The sequence below is a fragment of the Amphibalanus amphitrite genome, unplaced genomic scaffold (assembly GCF_019059575.1).
Source record: "Amphibalanus amphitrite isolate SeventyFive unplaced genomic scaffold, NRLGWU_Aamphi_draft 000333F_arrow, whole genome shotgun sequence".
Classification (NCBI taxonomy): Eukaryota; Metazoa; Arthropoda; class Thecostraca; order Balanomorpha; family Balanidae; genus Amphibalanus; species Amphibalanus amphitrite.
This window is the reverse complement of record NW_024881828.1, coordinates 226537-246638: the sequence shown is the minus strand read 5'-3', so window position 1 is coordinate 246638 and position 20102 is coordinate 226537. Positions and strand designations below refer to the sequence as shown.

The following is a 20102-nucleotide window of genomic DNA, read 5'->3' as shown; positions in this document are numbered from 1 at the left end:
CGGGCCGGGGGGGGGGGTGTTTGAACACCCCCCCTGCGGTTTTTCGCAGACATCTCAAAAACGGCGGCGCGGAGCGCCGCCGTTTTTGGCACACCTGTTCGTGCATCTTTTCCGCACATGTTGTGAAAATTTAAGACCCAGGTCACCTTAGGTCAGGTCCCCAGGTCACGCCAAGTGACCTCACCTCAGAAAAAAATAAGAATGCTCGTCATAGCTACACCGATTGATCGATTGCCTTGAAACTTTCAGCGATTGATAAGAGCAACAATATCTATAAAATGGATATCTCGGAATGTTGATATCGGTGACCTAAGGTCAGGTCAATTTTGCGACCTCTCCATTATAAGTCAATGGGAGAAAATTGAAAAGCGTCTGTTTTGCACGAACGCTATTCTAGACACTCTCAAACATCGAGATGTAGGTAAAATGGACACACTGAACCGGAAAATGGCAACTGTGACCCCTGGTTATGTCCCCGAGGTCATCTCAGGTCACGAACAGAATCTAACAGTTTTTCGCTAATAACTTCTGATAGAGACGTGCTAGAGCACTGAAAACGCCTTAGATGTGTTCGGCTCGACGTTGCGGATCGACTGATATGCAACATGACCTTTTCCGGTCAGGTCATGACCTTGACCTGAGGTCAAATTTTCAAGTTGACCGTTCAAGGTCAAATTATAGTTCATTCGACGCGTCTCGACGAGAGGAACACGATGGTGGCAAAAGTAATGTCATGACTCTTTTGAGTCAAAAGTTATTGCCGAAAAAAACGTTTTTCGTAAAAACGGCTATTTTTGGAGTTTTTGTCCCCTGGAGGCTAAACCGTTGACCTGAGGTCAAATCTGAGAAGATTACTCAGAAAGGTCTGTAAAAGGGCTATCGAAAACGCTTTTCCGCGGCGCTGTAGCTCTATCGGTTCCCGAGATAGCCGTTGGCAGTTTCCAAAATGTTGAAATAGTGGACATTTGACCTTTGGTGACCTCTGGTGACCTGACCTTTGACCTGGCCCAAAAAATGACCGAAAAGTTTTCGTCCTTATTTTGGACGTTCTTTCGATTGCCGCTTACCGCGTGTCGCTACGTGGCCCAGGAGCCGAGTTAGGAGGGGGGGGGGGGGGTTCAGACACACACCCCCGGCCCGGCGCGGAATCTCAGAGCACCGGCCCGGCGCGGGCCGGTGCTTCAACCTAAACTACCGACAAGCAGAAGAAAATCCGATACAAGCCTACCTCAATCCTCTCACCTTATTCAACCGTTGAAACGTTAAAGGCATTTGTTCAGTCCGAGTCGCTATGGCGACCACCCGCGCCGTGCTGGGGGGGGGGGGGGCGTTTTTACGCCCTTCCCCCTCAGGTTTTTCGCGAATATCTCAAAATCGGCGACGCGACGCGTAGCGTCATTCAAGGTCAGGTCACCAGGTAACGTCAAGTAACCTTACCTCAGAAAAAAAATCGAAAGCTCGCTGTAGCTACACCGACTGAGCGATCACTTTAAAACTTTTAGTAATTGCTTAGGGTAACAGTATGTATAAATTGATACCTCGGATTTTTATGTCTGTGACCTAAGGTCAGGTCAATTTTGCGACTGCCACATTAGGTATAAGTCAATGGGAGAAAATTGAAATGCGCCTCTTTTGGACGAATTTCGTTCTACACCCTCTGAAACATCGGTTCATAGGTAAACATGACACACTGAATCGGAAAATTGCACCTGTGACCCCTATGTGTGCCCCTGAGGTCATTTTAGGACATAAAAGGTCTTCAGCAGTTTTTTTACTTTTGACAGAGATGCGCTAGAGCGGTGAAAACACCGTTGATCTGAGGTCAAATTTGAGGTCAATTAGAACGGTGCCCTCTGGGAGCTAAACCGTTGATCTAAGGTCGAATTTGAGGACATGTTGGCGAAAGAGCGTTAAAAGAGCTATCGAATGCGCTTTTCCGCGGCGCTGTAGCTCTATTGGTTCCCGAGTTAGCCGTCGGGTGTTCGAAATCGTTGAAATCAACAAAAGTTGACCTTTGATGAACCCTAATGACCTGACCTTTGCCCTGACCTTAAAATGGCCGAGTGTTTTCCTCCTTATTTTTGACGCTCTTTCGATTGCCGCTCACCGCGTGTCGCTACGTGGCCCAGGAGCCGAGTTAGACGGAGGGGCGTGAAACGCCCCCCTCCCCCCAGCACTCGATGGAAAGTTTATGTCACCAACACGGCGCGGGTTAATTGTTATGTTAGTTAGCTCCTGTTGTAAGCTGTTGAGTCGTGGACCTGATCTTGAAGGAACTGGGCCTAACATTTTCATAGCAAACGTAAAAAAAAATGTTTAATAGGTTGTGCAAAAAATAGCATCTCTTTTATGAAACATTTGCGAAACCTTCAACATCATCCCCAGACCCCATTAGTGCCGAGCTCCCAACGACGACCATAAAAGCGTCCCCATCCCGTCATAGGCGGCGGAACGGGGAGGGCACCGGGGCACCGTGCCCCCTTTAATTTTGGCATTTCAACATTAGCCCTATGAGCGTTGCATGGAAATATGTAATAGGACCAAAAGTCGGCAGTGCCCCCCCCCCCCCTCTTAATTGAAGGGTTCGCTACTGCATCCCGTCAAGGTGGGTTTATCATAATGATGCTAAGATTTAATTTCCAATCAAAGCTGTAATGATGGAAAGCAAATTTACATTTTACATGTGAACACAAGCTGACACAACTAAATAGTTCCTCTCTCGCTCCCTCTCACTGATTTACCCATTGCCCTCTTTCTCATTTTATCCTCTCTGGTTTTCCTTTTCAGATTTCTCTCTCTCTCTCTCTCTCTCTCTCTCTCTCTCTCTCTCTCTCTCTCTTTTCTCTCCTCCCGTCCTTATCCCTTCCCTCCAGTCTTTCTCTCTCTCTCTCTCTCTCTCTCTCTCTCTCTCTCTCTCTCTCTCTCTCTCTCTCTCTCTCTCTCTCTCTCGCTCTCGCTCTCGCTCTCGCTCTCGCTCTCGCTCTCGCTCTCGCTCTCGCTCTCGCTCTCGCTCTCGCTCTCGCTCTCGCTCTCGCTCTCGCTCTCTCTCTCTCTCTCTCTCTCGCTCTCGCTCTCGCTCTCTCTCTCCCTCTCTCTCTCTCCCTCTCTCTCTCTCTCTCCCTCTCTCTCTCTCTTTCTCTCTCTCCCTCTCTCTTTCTCTCTCCCTCTCTCTTTCTCTCTTTCCCTCTCTCTTTCTCACTCTTTCTCTCTCTCCCTCTCTCTCTCCTCTCTCTTTCTCTCTCTCTCTCTTCCTCTCTCTCTCCCCCTACCTCTCTCTCTCCCTCCATCTCTCTCTCTCCCTCCATCTCTCTCTCTCTCCCTCTCTCTCTCTCTCTCTCTCTCTCTCTCTCTTTCCTCACAATATTCTCGACTGTCACAGCGTTGTAGGGCTTGTTTCCAGACAGGTCCCGGCGCTCCCCACTCCGCAGGCCCCAGCCCACACGACCCAACCGCCCTACCGCTCAAACACCCTCCGGCGGATGACCTCTGACCTCGGCGACCTGACCCCAGCCGACCGATCGCGTCCCTCTCCACGCCTCCGCCCCGCTTCCCCCACTACAGCTGCGTAGTAATTGTAGCGTGTGCAAAGGTCACGTGACATTATTTACTTCTGCGGCTTGTTCGGCTGACAAGAGATGGCACTAGTGGTCTGTGGATCAGAGGCGGGGCTAGGTTCTACGACTTCTTGGGGCACACTTTAGGGCAGAAAAGAGGTTTTTTGGCTCCCCATCCCAAAATGCTTCGAATATACAAAAACAAGTTAGATATTCGAAAATCGGAGGACCAAACGGATCGTTTGACGTATCTTGCGCGACTGAGATTTGATCGCTCTTCAAACTACTGAACAAAAACGAGGTGATTAGTAGCAAGTGCTGGTGACTGTACTTCGCGTGTTGACTGTCCATATATGATCATATGAGACCGTCGCTATGTGATGTGTGGTAGTCAACATCCCACGCGGGTGGTCGGTGGAAGGTAGACAAATTGCAGGCAGAGGCCACGCCTAAATTACAGCCATATAGCTGCATCGCGCAACAACACAATTGTTGAAAGCGCCGATATTGCCAATATACGCTGGTAAAACGTCGACTGTAATCATTAAATTGAAAAATGCATTGAATGTGGTACAAAGCAAAAAAAAAACGATATTGAATGCAGTACAAGGCACAACAAAACGCTAAGACATTGAATAGCTTGGACCACAAAAAGATGCATAGGTAAGACTCCGATATGAAACGCCTAGCAACTTATGCGCTAGGGCAACAGAGGAGGGTCACGATCGTATCATGCATCAAGCGATTCAGCAACTTTTCATATGAGTGCTCCACAATCATTATTTAGGAAACGCTAAGAATAATACTGCTGCAATTACTAAGCTTGCGTGGATGAATAGTGGGTGCTGACTGCTGGTGCATTTACTTTCTAAGAATCGTGTATGACATTTTAGACATATAGCCGCAAACAGCTTGTGGAACTACTTGGGATATTTCTACTCATCCATGTTGAAAGCCTTCTATTTTGAGTAAAAGGCTTTTCTGTCCTGTCACCAGCAAGATGTGGAGCTTTGCTAAGTGCTGGTACAGTTCCCGAGATCAAACCAAGGTACCGCGTAACACACCAGCGAGCATGGGCATTGAGCCAGAAATGTTAACGATCGGAAGTAACCCTGATTCAGAAAAAGCAGCACATTGAGAAATGGCGCTTGCCTGCTGTGAGAGTTGAAGTCGAGTGGCTTGAACGGAACAGGTGAGCATCATAAATGTAGAGGCTCTGTTCACGATGCAAGTAGGAAAAATAATATACTTATGTCCCTGGGACATACAATACATACATGATCTGTTTACACATTTACACAACAACGTACATTTACTTTAAAAATGTAGAGCCGCCCCTATTTTCTCCATTAAACAGCACCTTGTCATTAGTTGCCTTTACGACACATACATCCCGCAACTCATTACTGAGATGATTTAATAATCATCTGCAGCAGTGAACAGTTGATTATTCAAATGATACGACAGTCGAATTTATACGTACTGGGATTGTAAATGCATATCCGGGTGGCTTTCCACTAAGAATTTTCCGTCACCGTTGTCATCAAACTTCAAAGATGACAAATTCTGAAGTTCATAAAGGTGCGTTCATTTGAAAGCAATGCAAAAGATTAATCTAGGAATTCGTGGACAAAACTTCGTGAGCGTACTGTGTTCGCCAGGGCTCTGCAGCGACTTTGAAGTACAAATTTAATAGTGGATGTCTTTACAAGACCTTTAAACAATCATGCTATTGGGCTGTCAGATTTTTTTTTCGGACGATAGGTGCTCCAGTGAAACACAAAATCGCACGAAGGTGTTAAACGTTTGTGAAACCCCAAGATTTTTAAAGTTTTATTTCTGTCGTTCAGGGTCCTTAATGAAACCGATTTTAATACTCATTCACATCTGTATGACTGCATGTGTGTATGAACGTTGAACACATCCATGACACCCGTTCATGGACTGGAGTTTATCTCCAGATACGCCAGGTGATTCGCTGGAGCTGAGAGGCCATCTCAAGGCCGACTCAGCAGCCAGTGTCCCAGAGCTAGTTGGAATTCAGCGCGACGCAGTTAGTCATCACGGCCAAAGCGACTCCTCAGCCCGGTGGCGGCACCGATCCTCTCACTGGTAGAGACCTCAGTCGACAGCAGGCTTTGTTGGCGACACTCCACGCCCGCTATAAACGATCAGTCAGTGGGATGTTGTACGACTGGCTAAACGCTGCCTACCAATCCGGCCGGACAAAACGGCCTCTTGTCCGACGACCGAGCCCAGTTCCGATCAATCAGTCCTATGAGATCACTCTGGTCTCGCTAGAAACTGGCCATTTCAGCGAAATCCGCACCGGAACAAGGCCGGTGATGGTAACTTAATCAGCTCCCCCACGTGAATAGCTTACAATGGCTGGGCAGCTAAATGAACTCAAAAGTGGCTTAGACACTCACACATCCATAGGATTTTGAGTGATAAAATAGGACTTAACCCTTGTTTCTCGGAGAACGTCGATGTGAAATTATGAGCTTTCTCCGATGTGAAATTATGAGCTTTCTCCATGCCACAGAAGGTAGCCATAAAATACATGACATATGTCAAAATGATGACTCGGGAGTGTTGCAGTACCAATTCCTTACGACAGACGTCATGACATTCAGAGAGCTGTGTCCAGGAATTTGCAATTACCACAGAATAGTGACCAGTCAGCACTGTCCAGTACACACAGTCTGAGTACCGCAGACGTAGCGCCGACCCGAGGGGAACACCCGAGCCGCAATGACTGCACCGTCGCTCTATAGCCTTGGCACGGTCCATCACGGCTATGACACCCCAGAGATCGACCGCAATAACTACAGCACCGAACCGGTAACCCCCAGAGGGCACCGCGCGCACGTGAGTGGAGTGCGGCCGCAAACAGCCGCCACAAACAGGGCCACAGCTGACACAAACAGCGGCCGCAAACAGCCGTCATAAACAGCGGCCATAGTCTGACACCAGCAGCCGGCACAAACGGGGTCATGGTCTGACACAAACTGCCGCCACAAACATATAGGTACAGTACAGCAGTGAAACACCAGCAGAGACCACAAGCAGACAGCAAAATCTAGCACAAACATACCATGGACAGGGGCAATACAACCAGTCGGGGTTTGTGTCTGTTTGGCGTTCGACAAAAGAAAGGCCAGAAAAGAAGAATGAGCCTTTCGGTTTCGTTTAAAAGGAACATGAATTATGAAGGCATCGAAGTTAAAAGCTTTACCTATGCTGAGCTGCCAAAGAAACTGATGTATTGTCGCTCGTTCAGCCAATGATTGAATACCCGAAGGAATAGGAAGAGCCCTGTTTTCGGCTGTTGCTATCTCTCCTGTTTTTCACAACTTTCCGTCAGTCCCAACACTTAGTGGATTGTGAGCTAAAATAGAATCGCAGAGTGAATTTCACGCAGGTGTCCCTAAAATGGAGAAAGTGCGGAAAAGACGGAAAAGACACACGATAAGGTGCGACAGAAACGGCGACAATATTGACGAAGAGCGGGTCACTTCATAAACGCTTGTCTTAATGCCGCTCTCAGCGTCAGAATAAACATAATCAACACTCATTTCTCCGCAATGAAAAAACTGAGCTTGATAACAAAACAAAGTTTGATGAGACAAGCTTCCTTTTATTCTTTTCCACACTCATTAATCAGGAGTCTGAAATAACTAGTTCATCAAGTATACTTGGATATAAAACCTTCAAAAATCCAAGCTTTCCTCGGCGTACTCCGATTTCACGATCAGGCAACGGAAGACGTATAGACATTAGCGAAGCGTCAGCTCCAGCCCGTCGGTCGTTTGGATAGGCGCGGTCCTCTCGTCCGAGCGGCAGGCTCTGTAGGTCGGCACCGTCCAATTTTGACGGCACGCGCCACACGTGACCCAATCCAACAGCGACGGCGAGGGCCGGCCGGCCGGCGCCCGCCTGGTCGATGGGTCCGCCCGGACCCCCAAAGTTCGGCGGCGCGAGAAGGGGGGTCGCGCCGGCGTGGCCTCGCCAGGCTGGCCCGGGCCGGGCAGCCGGCTGGGCTGGGTGTGGGCGGGGCTGACCGGGGAGGGGAGGGGAGGAGGTCACTGAGCCGGCCCGACACGACCGATCCTAGACGTCCGGAGGCGACGCGCGCGGCGCCAGCCAGCCGGGCCGCCGAGATGCCTCCGCCGGTCACGACCCATTGCATCGCCGTCGGCGCCAGGCGCCCCGGCTCGACGGGCCACTATACGCCGCCGAGCTCCGACCTCGACCGGTCAGTCAGCCCATTCGGCACCCTCACCACCAGACACGCCCAGCCAAATCGGCGCACTGGCCGCCTCAGGACGACGGACGAATTCGGCGCACCCATCGTGCCCAGATGTCACACGAATTCGGCGCACTGCCGCCGTAGGGCCGATCCAATTTCCGCGCACGACCGTCGCCGGCGGAGCGGGGACCGCCGCCGGGCACAAACAGAGTCACTATGTCGGCGGCTGTGACGGACCAGCTGCCGGCACAGAGGCCGAGCGGCGCTCGGACGGCCAATCACCGGGGATCGCCCCGGGCCGGGCCATCAGGAGCACCGGCGGCCGGCGACCGTCAGCGGCCACTCTCCGACAGCCGTCAATGAGCGGCCCGTCGAAATGGAGACCGCTCTGAGCGCGGCGTTATGAAGTGGCCGAGAGTGGCGGCGCACCTCATCTTGATGCCGGCCGCTCGCCAACTGTTGCTGGTTGCGTCAGCGGGGACTGGATACCCGGAGGACATCCAAACTGCCCGCCACTGCACTGGTCAGCAGACAGTTCACACAATACATCATCGACAACAGACGAGAGGCGGCTGAACAAGTTTCCAGCAAGAATTACACAAAACATTGTCACTTCGAAATTCAGCATGTTATGAGCGACCTTGAAGATAACAATACCAATGATGACAGATCAAACCAAATATTGGCATGGAACGGCCAAATTGGAGTTGCCGACAGTTAACTTTTTCATCCTTGTGTCAACACTTTCAGGTATTTTAATCCCTAACAACCTGAAACACGAAACACTTCTCGTCAGGATATGAGATTCAACTACATCCTCCGTTCTTTGACATTAAAAAGGCAGTGACAAATCGAATGAACAGAGCGATGACATTTATAACATTATGTAGACGTTTTTACACTTCAAATGAGGAGGATCTCTGATGTATGTGGATTATCCGAGACCATATCGCCGGCGCGTTTTGAGCTCAGCTAAGTTGCCGCACAAAGTTACCGTAGCGACAGAGCCGAAGTAAAAGGTCCGTGAACCGGAATCCATTCTCTGCAATGTATCGCGAAAGTGCCTCTGAAAAGTCAAGCTTTTAATTCCCATAAGAGTTCATAAAACAATGCAGAGCTGAGCTCAATGATGGATAGGATCAATACCTTTTGAAGCAGGTTCACGAACTTCAGAAAAATATGCAATGCTAGCCCATCAAAAACTATACAAAAGAAAACGATGTAGCACTAATGTTGTTAGTTTTTCAGTAAATATGTGTCATGGCATGGAGAGACATTGCCCACGTTCCTATAAAAGCAGTAGACGGTTTCGATTTCAGTGGGCCGGGGAGCCGATCCATGTTACTTCCTCCTTTATCCCACAGCCTCATCTGGCTTCTTTATATCCCAAGGAGCGACCTCATTGCGCCAACCCACCGCCATTATTGATCTACCTTATTAGAGGACTAACCGCATTCGGACTTACTGTCGATATTTACCCGCCAGTGTAGACGATTCATGGTAGACGCATAAACTTAAGGCGCTTAATTAATTGCATCAACTCGTAAATTATGAGCAATGCATTAGTACGGAACCAAGGCTATTCTCAAAGTCTTTCTGTGGCTGACAAATGTCCGTTGGCTCATTGAATCATACCATAAATTGCAACAGGAATTTCGAGGCAGCACTTTGTTTTATTGAGACCTACGTCCGATATTATGAGGCTTCGTGGCGCATATATTTGAATGCGTTGAGACAGCAGCAGCGCAGTAGCCGGATGGGGCTTATGAATACTTCACTGAGCTCGTACGAGATACACGGCAACAGCTCGTTACCAAGTTAGCGGCCAACCGCCAAACGGGTAGCTAAATAGTCGGCCAGTCCCATCCCATTTCTCCCCACCTCCCACCGCACTAAGGGTGAGATCGCCCACCCACGGCCCACCACGACAGTCGCGCGCTCCCAGACGACGGCACGAGAACAGCATCACTGTCAGCAACGATTTGTATCAGCAATAGAAGCTCCTATTGAGCGCTGAAAGTAGTCGCGATTAATGCGATTATTCGACTGATATTGCTCATGTGACCATTCCATACAAGAATGAGTCCCAATATCCAGCAGCTGACGGGACATTTGTATTTGGAAAACTGGCCAATGGAGAGTTTATGTGATAACAGTCGATTGCCTGCCAAAGGCGCCTAAAGTAACCATAAAGTTGCCTCAGCAAATAGAACCTAAGCGAGTAAACAGAACAAACGAGGAAATGCGCACAGAAGTTCGCTCCAATGTAAGTTAAGAAATGCCGACCTAACAAGCCAGAAAGTTCAGAAACAGTGATGCGCTGGCACAACAAACAAAGTAGCGCAGAACAGTGTCACAGTAAAGTAACTTAGCGTCAGTTTCAGTGACACAACACACGAGCAAACAAATTACAACAAAGTAGGAACAATATCACACCAAATCTCCAGAAGCATGGCGAGTCCACAACAGTGGAACAATAAGTCTTGTATCGGTAAATAGAGGATTCAATCGCGAATAATAAAACATTATTTAATGCAAATATGTGAAACATCTAAACCTATAGTTGATGTTGTCACATATTATTACAAATTTAGTCCGCATATCTATTGTACATCCATGCTCTACACCGTGCATAAAGTAAATTACATTAACACGTTATAATAATATCACAATAATAATATGTACATCATTACAATAATATCACATCATAACGCAAAAGAAGACAATCACGATAATAAAACGGACTCCTTTTATTTAAAATAATCACAGTAGTCAACAATACTCGCTATCTCAAATCCACCGCCGTTCATAATGCAATTGCCATGTCGACTCCGGAAGTTCTCGTAAGACGGCAACTTTAAACTGAAATGCTTCTTGAAGTGTTTTAGATTGGTTTGACACATTTGTCAAGTGGATCTACGCGGTGCGCAGTACGGATATTACAGTGCACAGCTGGCCTGCCAATTCTCCGTACTGCTCTCATGAAACTCGCCTTAGACAGGAGCAGAGTGCTATGCCCTTTAACAACCCCTCAGCCGGAACAAAATATAAAACCAAAATAACAGAACCTCTGCGAAAAGCAAGCCTGTGGATATAAAAACTCCAAACAAAACGTGTGGCATTTAGAAAACGAAAACGGCATAATCTCAGCACCGGACCGGGACCCGTAATTAAGCCGCAGCAACCGCGGGCCCGTATTGATTACGGCCTCTACATCAGGGATGATGCCAAGTCGCCCGTAGCATAAGGTGATCAGATATGTTCTCGATAACTTCTCGGAGTGGATGTTCGCCAAGCCATTTCATGAGCCAGCAACGTGTTGCCGCTATCTTGATGATGTGAAGTCACGTGTAAGGTCACGTGGTTACCATTGAAATGATTATAATCGGATGATGAGAGATCACGTGGCAGTCACCGAGGTAACTCTACATACTTGGCTCTAAATTAGCATAAAGCTTCTGATATGAATGTATAAATGTTAAGGACGAAAGTGGACGCATTTTTTAGGTGCGAAATTTATTCCAAGACGGTGAAATTTATTCCAGATACGCTCGTGAAAATCACGGCGTAACAAAATCCCACTCCACCACATCGACGGACAGAGGCCAATAGTCGAACACAAACACATCGACCTTTCTTCCTTCCGGTGCGTCGACGCATGATTTCGACAAATCCGATCCCTGCAGAGTCGCCTGTGTCGACATGGAAACCGCTCCTGGCGCCGGCTTCTCGCAATCACTGCCCCGCCGGGAGCCCCTGGCACCGCTCTGCGCAGCACGGAGTCATAGCGCGCGTCTGAGGGTGACACTCTGCTTTGATGAGCCATGCCAGTGACATGTCGTGCTCACACTGCCGTGAACTCGGTCTGACAGTCACCGGCGCGGGCAGATCTCCAAGGACGGAACTTCCCTGTCCCTGTCTGGTGCCATATCTGAACCTCCGGGTGTCACCCGGGTCGACACACTGATTAGTGATAGGTCACTCAGAAAGGTCAGTCAGGGTCACCCAGACAGGTAAGAGACGTCACCTAGCTAGACCAGACAGGTCACGTACACAGACCAGACAGGTCAGCCGGAACTCAACAGACTAGAGGTCCGGTCTCACGGGCACCGATCGAAGCCATTCAGTCCCGACAGCCTCCATCCAGGGGTCCAACACTGAGCCAGAAGTCGCTCTCACACAGTGACACCTTAATATTTCTTTCCATCCCCACGGGACAGCGGTTGGCCGACAGCTTCACTGATGGTACATACCAGTCAGACCTCTGCCTGTCTCCCCGCCGCCGGACTGGGTCAGGGCTCGACTACTGAACCGTCAGCGTATCGGCCACGGCTCGTGGGTGTATGCGGGCCAGCCGGCCGGTCGGAGATCATAGTATTGAGCCGCCACCGGGCTACACACACGTAGGTAGGCGTCTTGTTACGAAGGCGCGGCACGGGACGGGCCGGCCCAATATAGCACGGCGGGGAAAAACAGACAAGGGAAAATAACGAGAAAAGAAACAGAGCGAGAAGGTAACAAGGGCATACGATCCGGCCAGTGTAGGCATGCAGGAAACATGCAAATCACCTCCATCGTACGTTCTCGTTTTGTTTCACAAACAGTTTTTCATATATAAATGTCCTGGAAAGTCGCAATAAAGGTTATCCACACTGGGATGCTATGCATCGGTCATGACAGGATGAACTTATAGGCGTATTTAAGTATGTTTTTGAACTATAAAAGACTTAGCACGTGCAGTGTGCATGGATATATTGAACAACAGGCGGGTCTGTTCCATCCTTTACATGCGCGTTGGTGGTAAGAACTGGAAAGAGCATAGCCTCATTTAAATGATGCCGAAAACGGAAAACAGACCCCACAGAGACCGACAAAACTAAAAGATTCAAACTAACACCTACAGCAATATAAATGCAAATATCAGCGACATCTCATCCACGGACTGCTTCTGTCTCGTAGCAAACTCCATTTGCAGGAATCAGAAACTATAATTCTTTCTTCGCGGATTGCTTCAAAGTACGTACGTCTAGCACAGTCCTAGTTGAAAAAGCAATGGACACCCATCCGGGTCTTTTGCATTCAGCGAGACGCAAAATGGTAATTAAATTTTGCGGCTGCGCGCCGACAGCGACAAACAGGATCTCACCAACCGTGAACACTGGCAACCACCCGAAAAGCATCACAAACGTTCACACGGCGAGTCCTTGTGTTATCAACTTGGTAAAATATCAGTCGGAACATTTAACACCCTTGCTTTGAAAGTGCACTATTATACACGTGTAAATGATCGCTGAACGTGTTCAGTTTCGTTTAAGGATCAAGCAGACCAACTGTCGTCCGTCCATTCCAGCTCACCCAATTACACTATCTGCGTTGATTGGTGTTCTATTTCGAGCAGTTCATTTCGACAGCTTAATTTGCCGTTCGCCCACACCTTCAGGAGGAGATCAACGGGCGTCGGGCAGCTGCGATTTCACAAATCGGTCGGGTCTATGCTATGAATTCGGCCATGACTAGCCTTTACAAGCAGCCTTACTCAGCGCACGCAATCGTCTTGGATAGCTTCCAATCAGCCGACCAATACCTATTGCCAGTTTTAAGTTAGTGGTAGACGTAGAGGTATGCATACTGAGTGCCAATGATTTCCTCTATATCATGTCATTCAAGCACACAGTAATTCAAGTCTTTCTGGGGGTAAGGCTGACTTCAATGCACATGTTTAAGACACGCTAGGCCTGAACAGAAAAATGTTTGACCTAACAATTATAAGTTATATCGAGCGTTTTGTGAAATAAACATAATAAGACATATTCATCGAGCAGCTGAGCAGCAGGCTCTACGCAAGAAAGATAAGAAAGACACTGTCGGTTCGGTTTATGTTTCTGTACTTGGTAATTTGAGGTGACACATTCATAAGAACCGTAGCAAAAGTAAAGATCACTTTCAACCCACATTCATAAAATCGAATGAAGCCTTCCATCAGCCAATCCCTCGAGCATCCCGGACTAAATCAATGCCAGAGCGAGTGCATTTATGTGCAATGCAATATGTCGAATGAACTCACCGGCCGCCATACCACAGACGAATGAGCTCACAATCCGAACAGCAGTGGAATCATGAGGTCGCCGAGGTTGTTCCGCCCACCTGGTGATTGATTAGCCGGCAATCATAGACTACATGGGCGTCCCCGCGGCACGATTGCACCTCTCCATCGACGACTGTCCCCTCCCTTGGTTGTACGAACCAATCGTGAAACGGTCGGCCCACGCATATCTAGTGAAATGCTGGGCTCAGTGCATGGACAATGGACGCTGGGGAGTGGACAGTCGGCATAGCTACGTTCATACTTCATCAATGCAATAGATATAAAAACACTTGTATTGGAAGTCACCATCCATAATAAATCGGCTTGATCAAGCTACCATTTTAAGCTAAAAACTAAAACTGTGTAGCTCGGCATATTTTTGTTTGATTTCATATCCAGATTTAACAAAGTGCTTTCCACATTTGCGTTCATACCCGCCTGCGACCTTGGCGTGCGGACCATCATTTTCTCGTCACAATGGGCGACCAATCGACCAGTTTCGACGCACCTACTCCGGCAGCGGCTCCCTGCCGACCAATCCACTCTCCAGACCCGTCTGCCCGCTGCTGACCCACCCCACGGCGGGCGGGGGCGGCGGCAGGCCGGGTCCAGTCAACAGGCTGATGCGATTACCGCGTGGGCCCGACAAAATGGACCGACCAGCGCTGAGAGCCTGCCGCCAGTTTGGCCATCGTAAACAGCTCCATCGCGCCCGATCGAATACGCGGCGAGGCGCTGGTGGCAATTACTCCGCTAAATGACATCATTTGGTGTTAAACGATGGAATGGAGAACGACTTAGTTGAGTTGCATCACACCAGACTGGTTCATTGAGGTGAGGACAGATCCTGATGTTTTAGAATGGAACGGGAAAAGGTCAAACTTGAAAATAAATGCCGGCAGTCGAAATAAATAGACATCGCATGAAACAATGAAAACTTAAAGCATTGAAAATTGCATGTTTTGCGCGTGCGGATTGCCCAAATCGGACGTGCAAAACATGCAATGTTAATTGCTGGTATAAATAAAAAAGTTTATGATGACCTAATAGTCAGAAAAGGTCCGTCACACTCAACTGACTTCAACTGGCTGCTGCTACGCCTGCCAACCAGACCGTCCTCTCATATATCGAGCGCCGGAGTTCGGACCTGCGTCACCGCATTCGATGCGCTACCAGGTATAAAGCCACGGAACGGACATCATTACTAGATAATGGCGGCTAAGCTTCTCATTGCTCTTTTATTTGCAATGAGCCTAAACGCTTTCTAATTTCTATGATGAAAAAGTGGTAGGTTCGTAACTACAAACGCACTGCGCAACATTGCTTTGAGCAAGCGATCGGTACTTTCCGAGAAGCCTTTGATTTGACCCAGACAACGACGACAGAAGTGCCAAAGACCGGACGAAAAAACGGAGCATCAACAGAGAAGCAGCCTTGATGAATGTCAGGATAATTTCATGCATGCATGCATAAGGATCTACTATCAAAAAGCATCGGCCTGGTGTAAAGCTTTCATTCTTTTGATTAAATAAATTAAAAGCGTTTTCTTAATAGAGGTATACTCTTTTCTTGTAGAATTGGATTGTTTCTCAGATGAACAGCGGACCAAGTACGCCCTCCAAGCGTGCCATCTCAGAAGGGCACATCCGGCAATTTACAACTTCAAAGTCTCCGAGACTCCTATTGTGCGTTCGTCCACTCATTCGAGCTATGAATTCAGCGTTAATGACAATCTGGGTGCTGGAGACCGGATCAAACGCCGATATGACCCTTACAGTGAACGTCGCTGCAGACGGGCAGAGCCCGGCGCACTTTGAAGCACCGACGGCCGACCTATGCCAGGCAAATAACCTATATCGGGCCGGACACTCACCTTTGAGGCCGCGCGAGACGTCGCAGTCGCGATGCTGGCCGAGCACCAGTTTGAGCTTGGCACGCAGCTCGGCGTTCTCCTGCTGCAGCTCGTTAACGCGGCAGTTGAGCGCCTCCATCGAACTGGCCATCTGCTGCTGAGCTCGCTTCTTGCGGGCGCGCCACCGGTTAGCCGCCGCTCTGCAGGGGAGGAGGGGGCGGGGGTCAGTTCAGTCTCATCACAGGGGAGAGAGGGAGCGGGGAGGGCAGCTCATCCGCAACACGGGGAGGGAGGGAGAGGGGAGGGTCAGCCACACCACAGGGGAGAGAGGGAGCGGGGAGGGCCAGTTCAGCCTCATCACAGGGGAGAGAGGGAGCGGGGAGGGTCAGTTCAGCCTCATCACAGGGGAGAGAGGGAGCGGGGAGGGCAGCTCATCCGCAACACAGGGGAGAGAGGGAGAGGGGAGGACGGAGGTCAGTTCACCCTGTGTCATACAGGAGGGCAGCTCATCCGCAACACGGGGAGGGAGGGAGAGGGGAGGACGGAGGTCGGTTCACCCCGTGTCATACAGCAGACACACTGTCAGAGATAATACCAGTAAAACGCCTTTTGGGCGAAGAACGAGCGAGCGAGATAGTGAGCCCTGCACCTGCAGCAGGGCGAGAGGGTACTTCCAACGGGCTTGTGCAAAGCACTCTTCTAACCGGTCGCTAGCGGTGTACCAAATTTGAACGCGATCGGCCCAGCCGTTCCTGAGATCTGGAAGCGGCATTCTGCACGTGCGCACGTGCCAACGGGGTCCAAACTGACTTTTGCACGGCACCCTACTAACCTGTCCCCAACCGTGTACCAAATTTGAGCGCAATCGGCCCAGCCGTTCTCGAGATCTGGAAACGCCCCCTGCACGTGCGCACGTGCAGTAGCACCCTAACCGCAACACATGGGAATGCATTGCCTGGTGGGTGCCTACCTGTATGCCAAGTTTCAGCGAAATCGCCCCAGTAATTACCGAGTTACTGAAATGGGAACAAATTTGGCACCTCTTATTGTTGTATTTTGCACGTGCAGTGGGGGTCACTCACATAGATGAAGAGTATCCGACCTTTGGTAGAAGGGATGCAGCTATCCTACAAAAATCAATCAATCAATCAATCAATCATGTATTCTTATAACACTCCACGTGGTGGCTCTTCCGGTTACGCGTCACATTTTACAATGGTACTCACATTCATGCACATTCACATTCATAATAAAAGGTAGGTATAAAAATAAAAAGTAGAAATAGGTACAAATAAAATGAGAGACATCAGATATCGGCTGGCTGGTGGTGCGATCATTGCGCCCGCCGAGTACAAGTCCGCGAGCTCGCCGAGTCGCGCGATACCGACTTGCTGCTGTTCCATGCGGAAACAGCACGGAATGCAAAGCAGCGACGAGCAATCTCTGTACGGACCCTGGGCAGCTCCAAGAGTCTGTCGGCTGTGCCTCGAGTGACACGGCTTGACACGGTCTCACGGTAAGTCACACGCTCTCTCAGGCACACAGGCGAACGAGGCGAGTGCAGAATCATGTGCATCGCCGCCAAATCACGCTGATTTAACAGATCGTCAAATCGCTGCCAGCCCAGCTCCGTCAGGAGGGGGGTCACGTGATCATACCGGCGAGCACCCTTCACAATACGAACACAATGGTTTATTACCTTCTGGATGCGGTACCGCTGGGCCCTGCTGCAGCTCCCCCACACAGTCAAACAGTACATCAAATGAGGAAACACAAGTGCTTCAAGAAGTCTCTTTTTCACAGGCTCGGTCAGTCTTTGCGAAAATTTTGATAGACCACAGATGCATGCATAACAGCGCTTGATTACAGCTGACACGTGTGCCTCCCAGGTCAAGTTTTTGTCGACAACGACGCCTAATGTTTTGATAGACTGGGAGGGGTGAATAGTGGATGAGTCAAAGTCGATGGAAAACGTGCCTACCGAGCGCCGCTGGTGGGCATGCACCAGCATGAAATCTGTTTTGGTGGGATTGATTTTTAAACTGTTCTGCGAGAACCAGGCGTCAGCTATCCTTAAACTTTCCTCAATGCGCTCTTTCAACTTAGTAAAATCTTTTGGGTGACATGTGTGGATGAACTGCACATCGTCCGCGTACATTATGAGCCTACAACCAGTGATGTGAGATGAAAGGTCGTTTGTAAATAATAAAAATAAAATTGGTCCTAAAATTGATCCCTGGATCACACCATGACTCAGCGGCAAAACATCATGACCATCCCGCACACGCTGTCTGCGGCCACTCAGCCAATCACAGAACCAGTGCTGCTCAATACCATACCACGCGAGTTTTTCCAGGAGCCGGTCATGCTCGACGCTGTCAAAGGCTTTAGAGGTGTCAATCGCCGAAAGAGATGCAATTTGCCCTTTGTCCAAAGACTCAGTCAGATACATCACAGCATCGAGCATGGCCGTCTCCGTGGAGTGGCCGGGCCTAAATCCGTGCTGCTGCTCACACAGCACAGAGTTCACAGACAGGTACTCCATTAGCTGGTCACACACAACACGTTCAGCTAATTTTGCGACAGTCGGCAAGATAGAAATAGGTCTGTAATTGTTTGGATCAGTTTTACTACCGGACTTATGAAGCGGTAAGACAGTAGCTAATTTCCAGTCAGGCGGTACGATACCAGACACAATGGAGGCGTTGATCACATGCAGCAAGTGGGGCCCGACAACCGAGAAAGTGTTGCGCAGCATAGAGACGGTGATGCCGTCCTCACCACAGGCCTTGGAAGCGCTCATGCCACTCAGCGCCCGGCTGAGCTCGGGTAGAGTTGCCGGCTTCACTCGGTAGGTGGCGCTGCACACCCGCGGCGGGCGAGGGCCGAGCGGCCGCGCGCCCGCCCGCCTCGCAGTAGCAGCGGCTGCAACGCTCTGACCTACGGTGGCGAAGTGTGCGTTCAGACGGTCCGCCAGCGCTGCCACATGTTCAGTAGGAAGAGGAGCCGGTCTCGTCTTGTTGGAAGATATCATGAAGCGTCGAATGTCCCTCCATGTTGTTTTCCTGGAATGACGGTAAGAGGTCTCGAAGAAGGTCGCACGGGCTCTGTACTGAGCACTTTTTGCTGCATTGCGACACGCACGGTATCTGTCACGTGTGTCAGTGTCAGCAGCTCGGTCACACTCAGCACGCGCCTCGTCCCGCTCACGCATCGCATTTCGGACCTGCTCATCGTCAAGCCACGGACAGGGCCGGTGTCGCGTCTTGATTTTCACCAGCGGCATGTGACGATCGATGCAGGGAGACCACACCGACAGCCACGCTGACCACTTGTCACAGACGTCGGCCGAGTCGTACACCGAGCTCCAGTCGGCCACCAGCAGGTCGTAGCACAGCGCATCGACACTCAGCCGGCGCGTGGAGCGCAAGATCAGCTCGGCAGGCCGTCGTCTGTCGCGGCGCACCAGAACGTCGGCGGCGACGAGGTCATGGTCACTGGCGGAGCTCGGCACGACGCGTGCCACAGTAGTGACGTCAGAGCTCCGCACGATGACGTGGTCCAGGAGAGAGCCGGCCCTTGTCGGAAGGTCGATCAGCTGCTTCAGACCGCAAGACAATCGCTCAAGCCGCTGCTGAGATATGGGCCTCTCAAAATCATTACTTTTGCAAAACTGCTTGAACACCCTTGACTTTTCACGTGGCACGTGCCACGGCGGTCACTGAGATGTATTAAAAGTAGTCAATTACGGGGTAGAAGAGATGGGGCTACCCAGCAAAAAAGACCACAGGCCATTCGGTCCAGCGGTTGCTGAGATATAAGCCTCTCAAAAGCGTTACAGGCCGGGCCGGGCCGGGCCGGGCCGGGCCGGGCCGGGCCGGGCCGGGCCGCTCATACTGAGATTTTTCCGTTATATTGAAAAGACTCACTTCGCTCGCTGCGCTCGCTCGCTCGTAATCACACCTTCAGCAAAACCGCGCAATGTATTGTTGGAATGGTTCCGTTTCAGTTTGATAATGGCCTGTCGGCCAAAATACCACATTTCTTTCATTTATATCAAGTGATAATATTCAAGGAAAACGTCAATAAATTATTTAACAACTTGTATATCATTGTAGGAATATATTGCAAGGTACCTAAATAGCGGAGCTGGACCACAGAAAACAATAGGAAAGTTTGATCTGAAGTCCTGGCCTGTCGGCCAAAATACCACATTTCTTTCATTTATATGAAAGAAATGAAAAAGAAAGAAATTATTACGGAGCGAGCGAAGCGAGCGGAGTCTTTCCTTAGATTAACGGAAATTTCTGAGTATGAGCGGCCGGCCGGCCGGCCGGCCGTGCGGACGCTTTTGCGAGG

At 49.8% G+C, this 20102-nt stretch overlaps 1 protein-coding gene across 5 annotated transcripts in view; it reads right to left on the bottom strand.

Annotated features, from left to right (window-relative positions):
- LOC122388710 (cyclic AMP-responsive element-binding protein 5-like) overlaps window positions 1-20102 on the bottom strand; it is a 91173-nt gene that overhangs the window by 12099 nt on the left and 58972 nt on the right. For all 5 annotated transcript variants that reach the window (XM_043380061.1, XM_043380065.1, XM_043380063.1 and 2 more), the window contains one exon: window positions 15765-15943. In XM_043380061.1, coding sequence (XP_043235996.1) covers window positions 15765-15943 — 179 coding nt within the window. The remainder of the gene's footprint in view (window positions 1-15764; window positions 15944-20102) is intronic.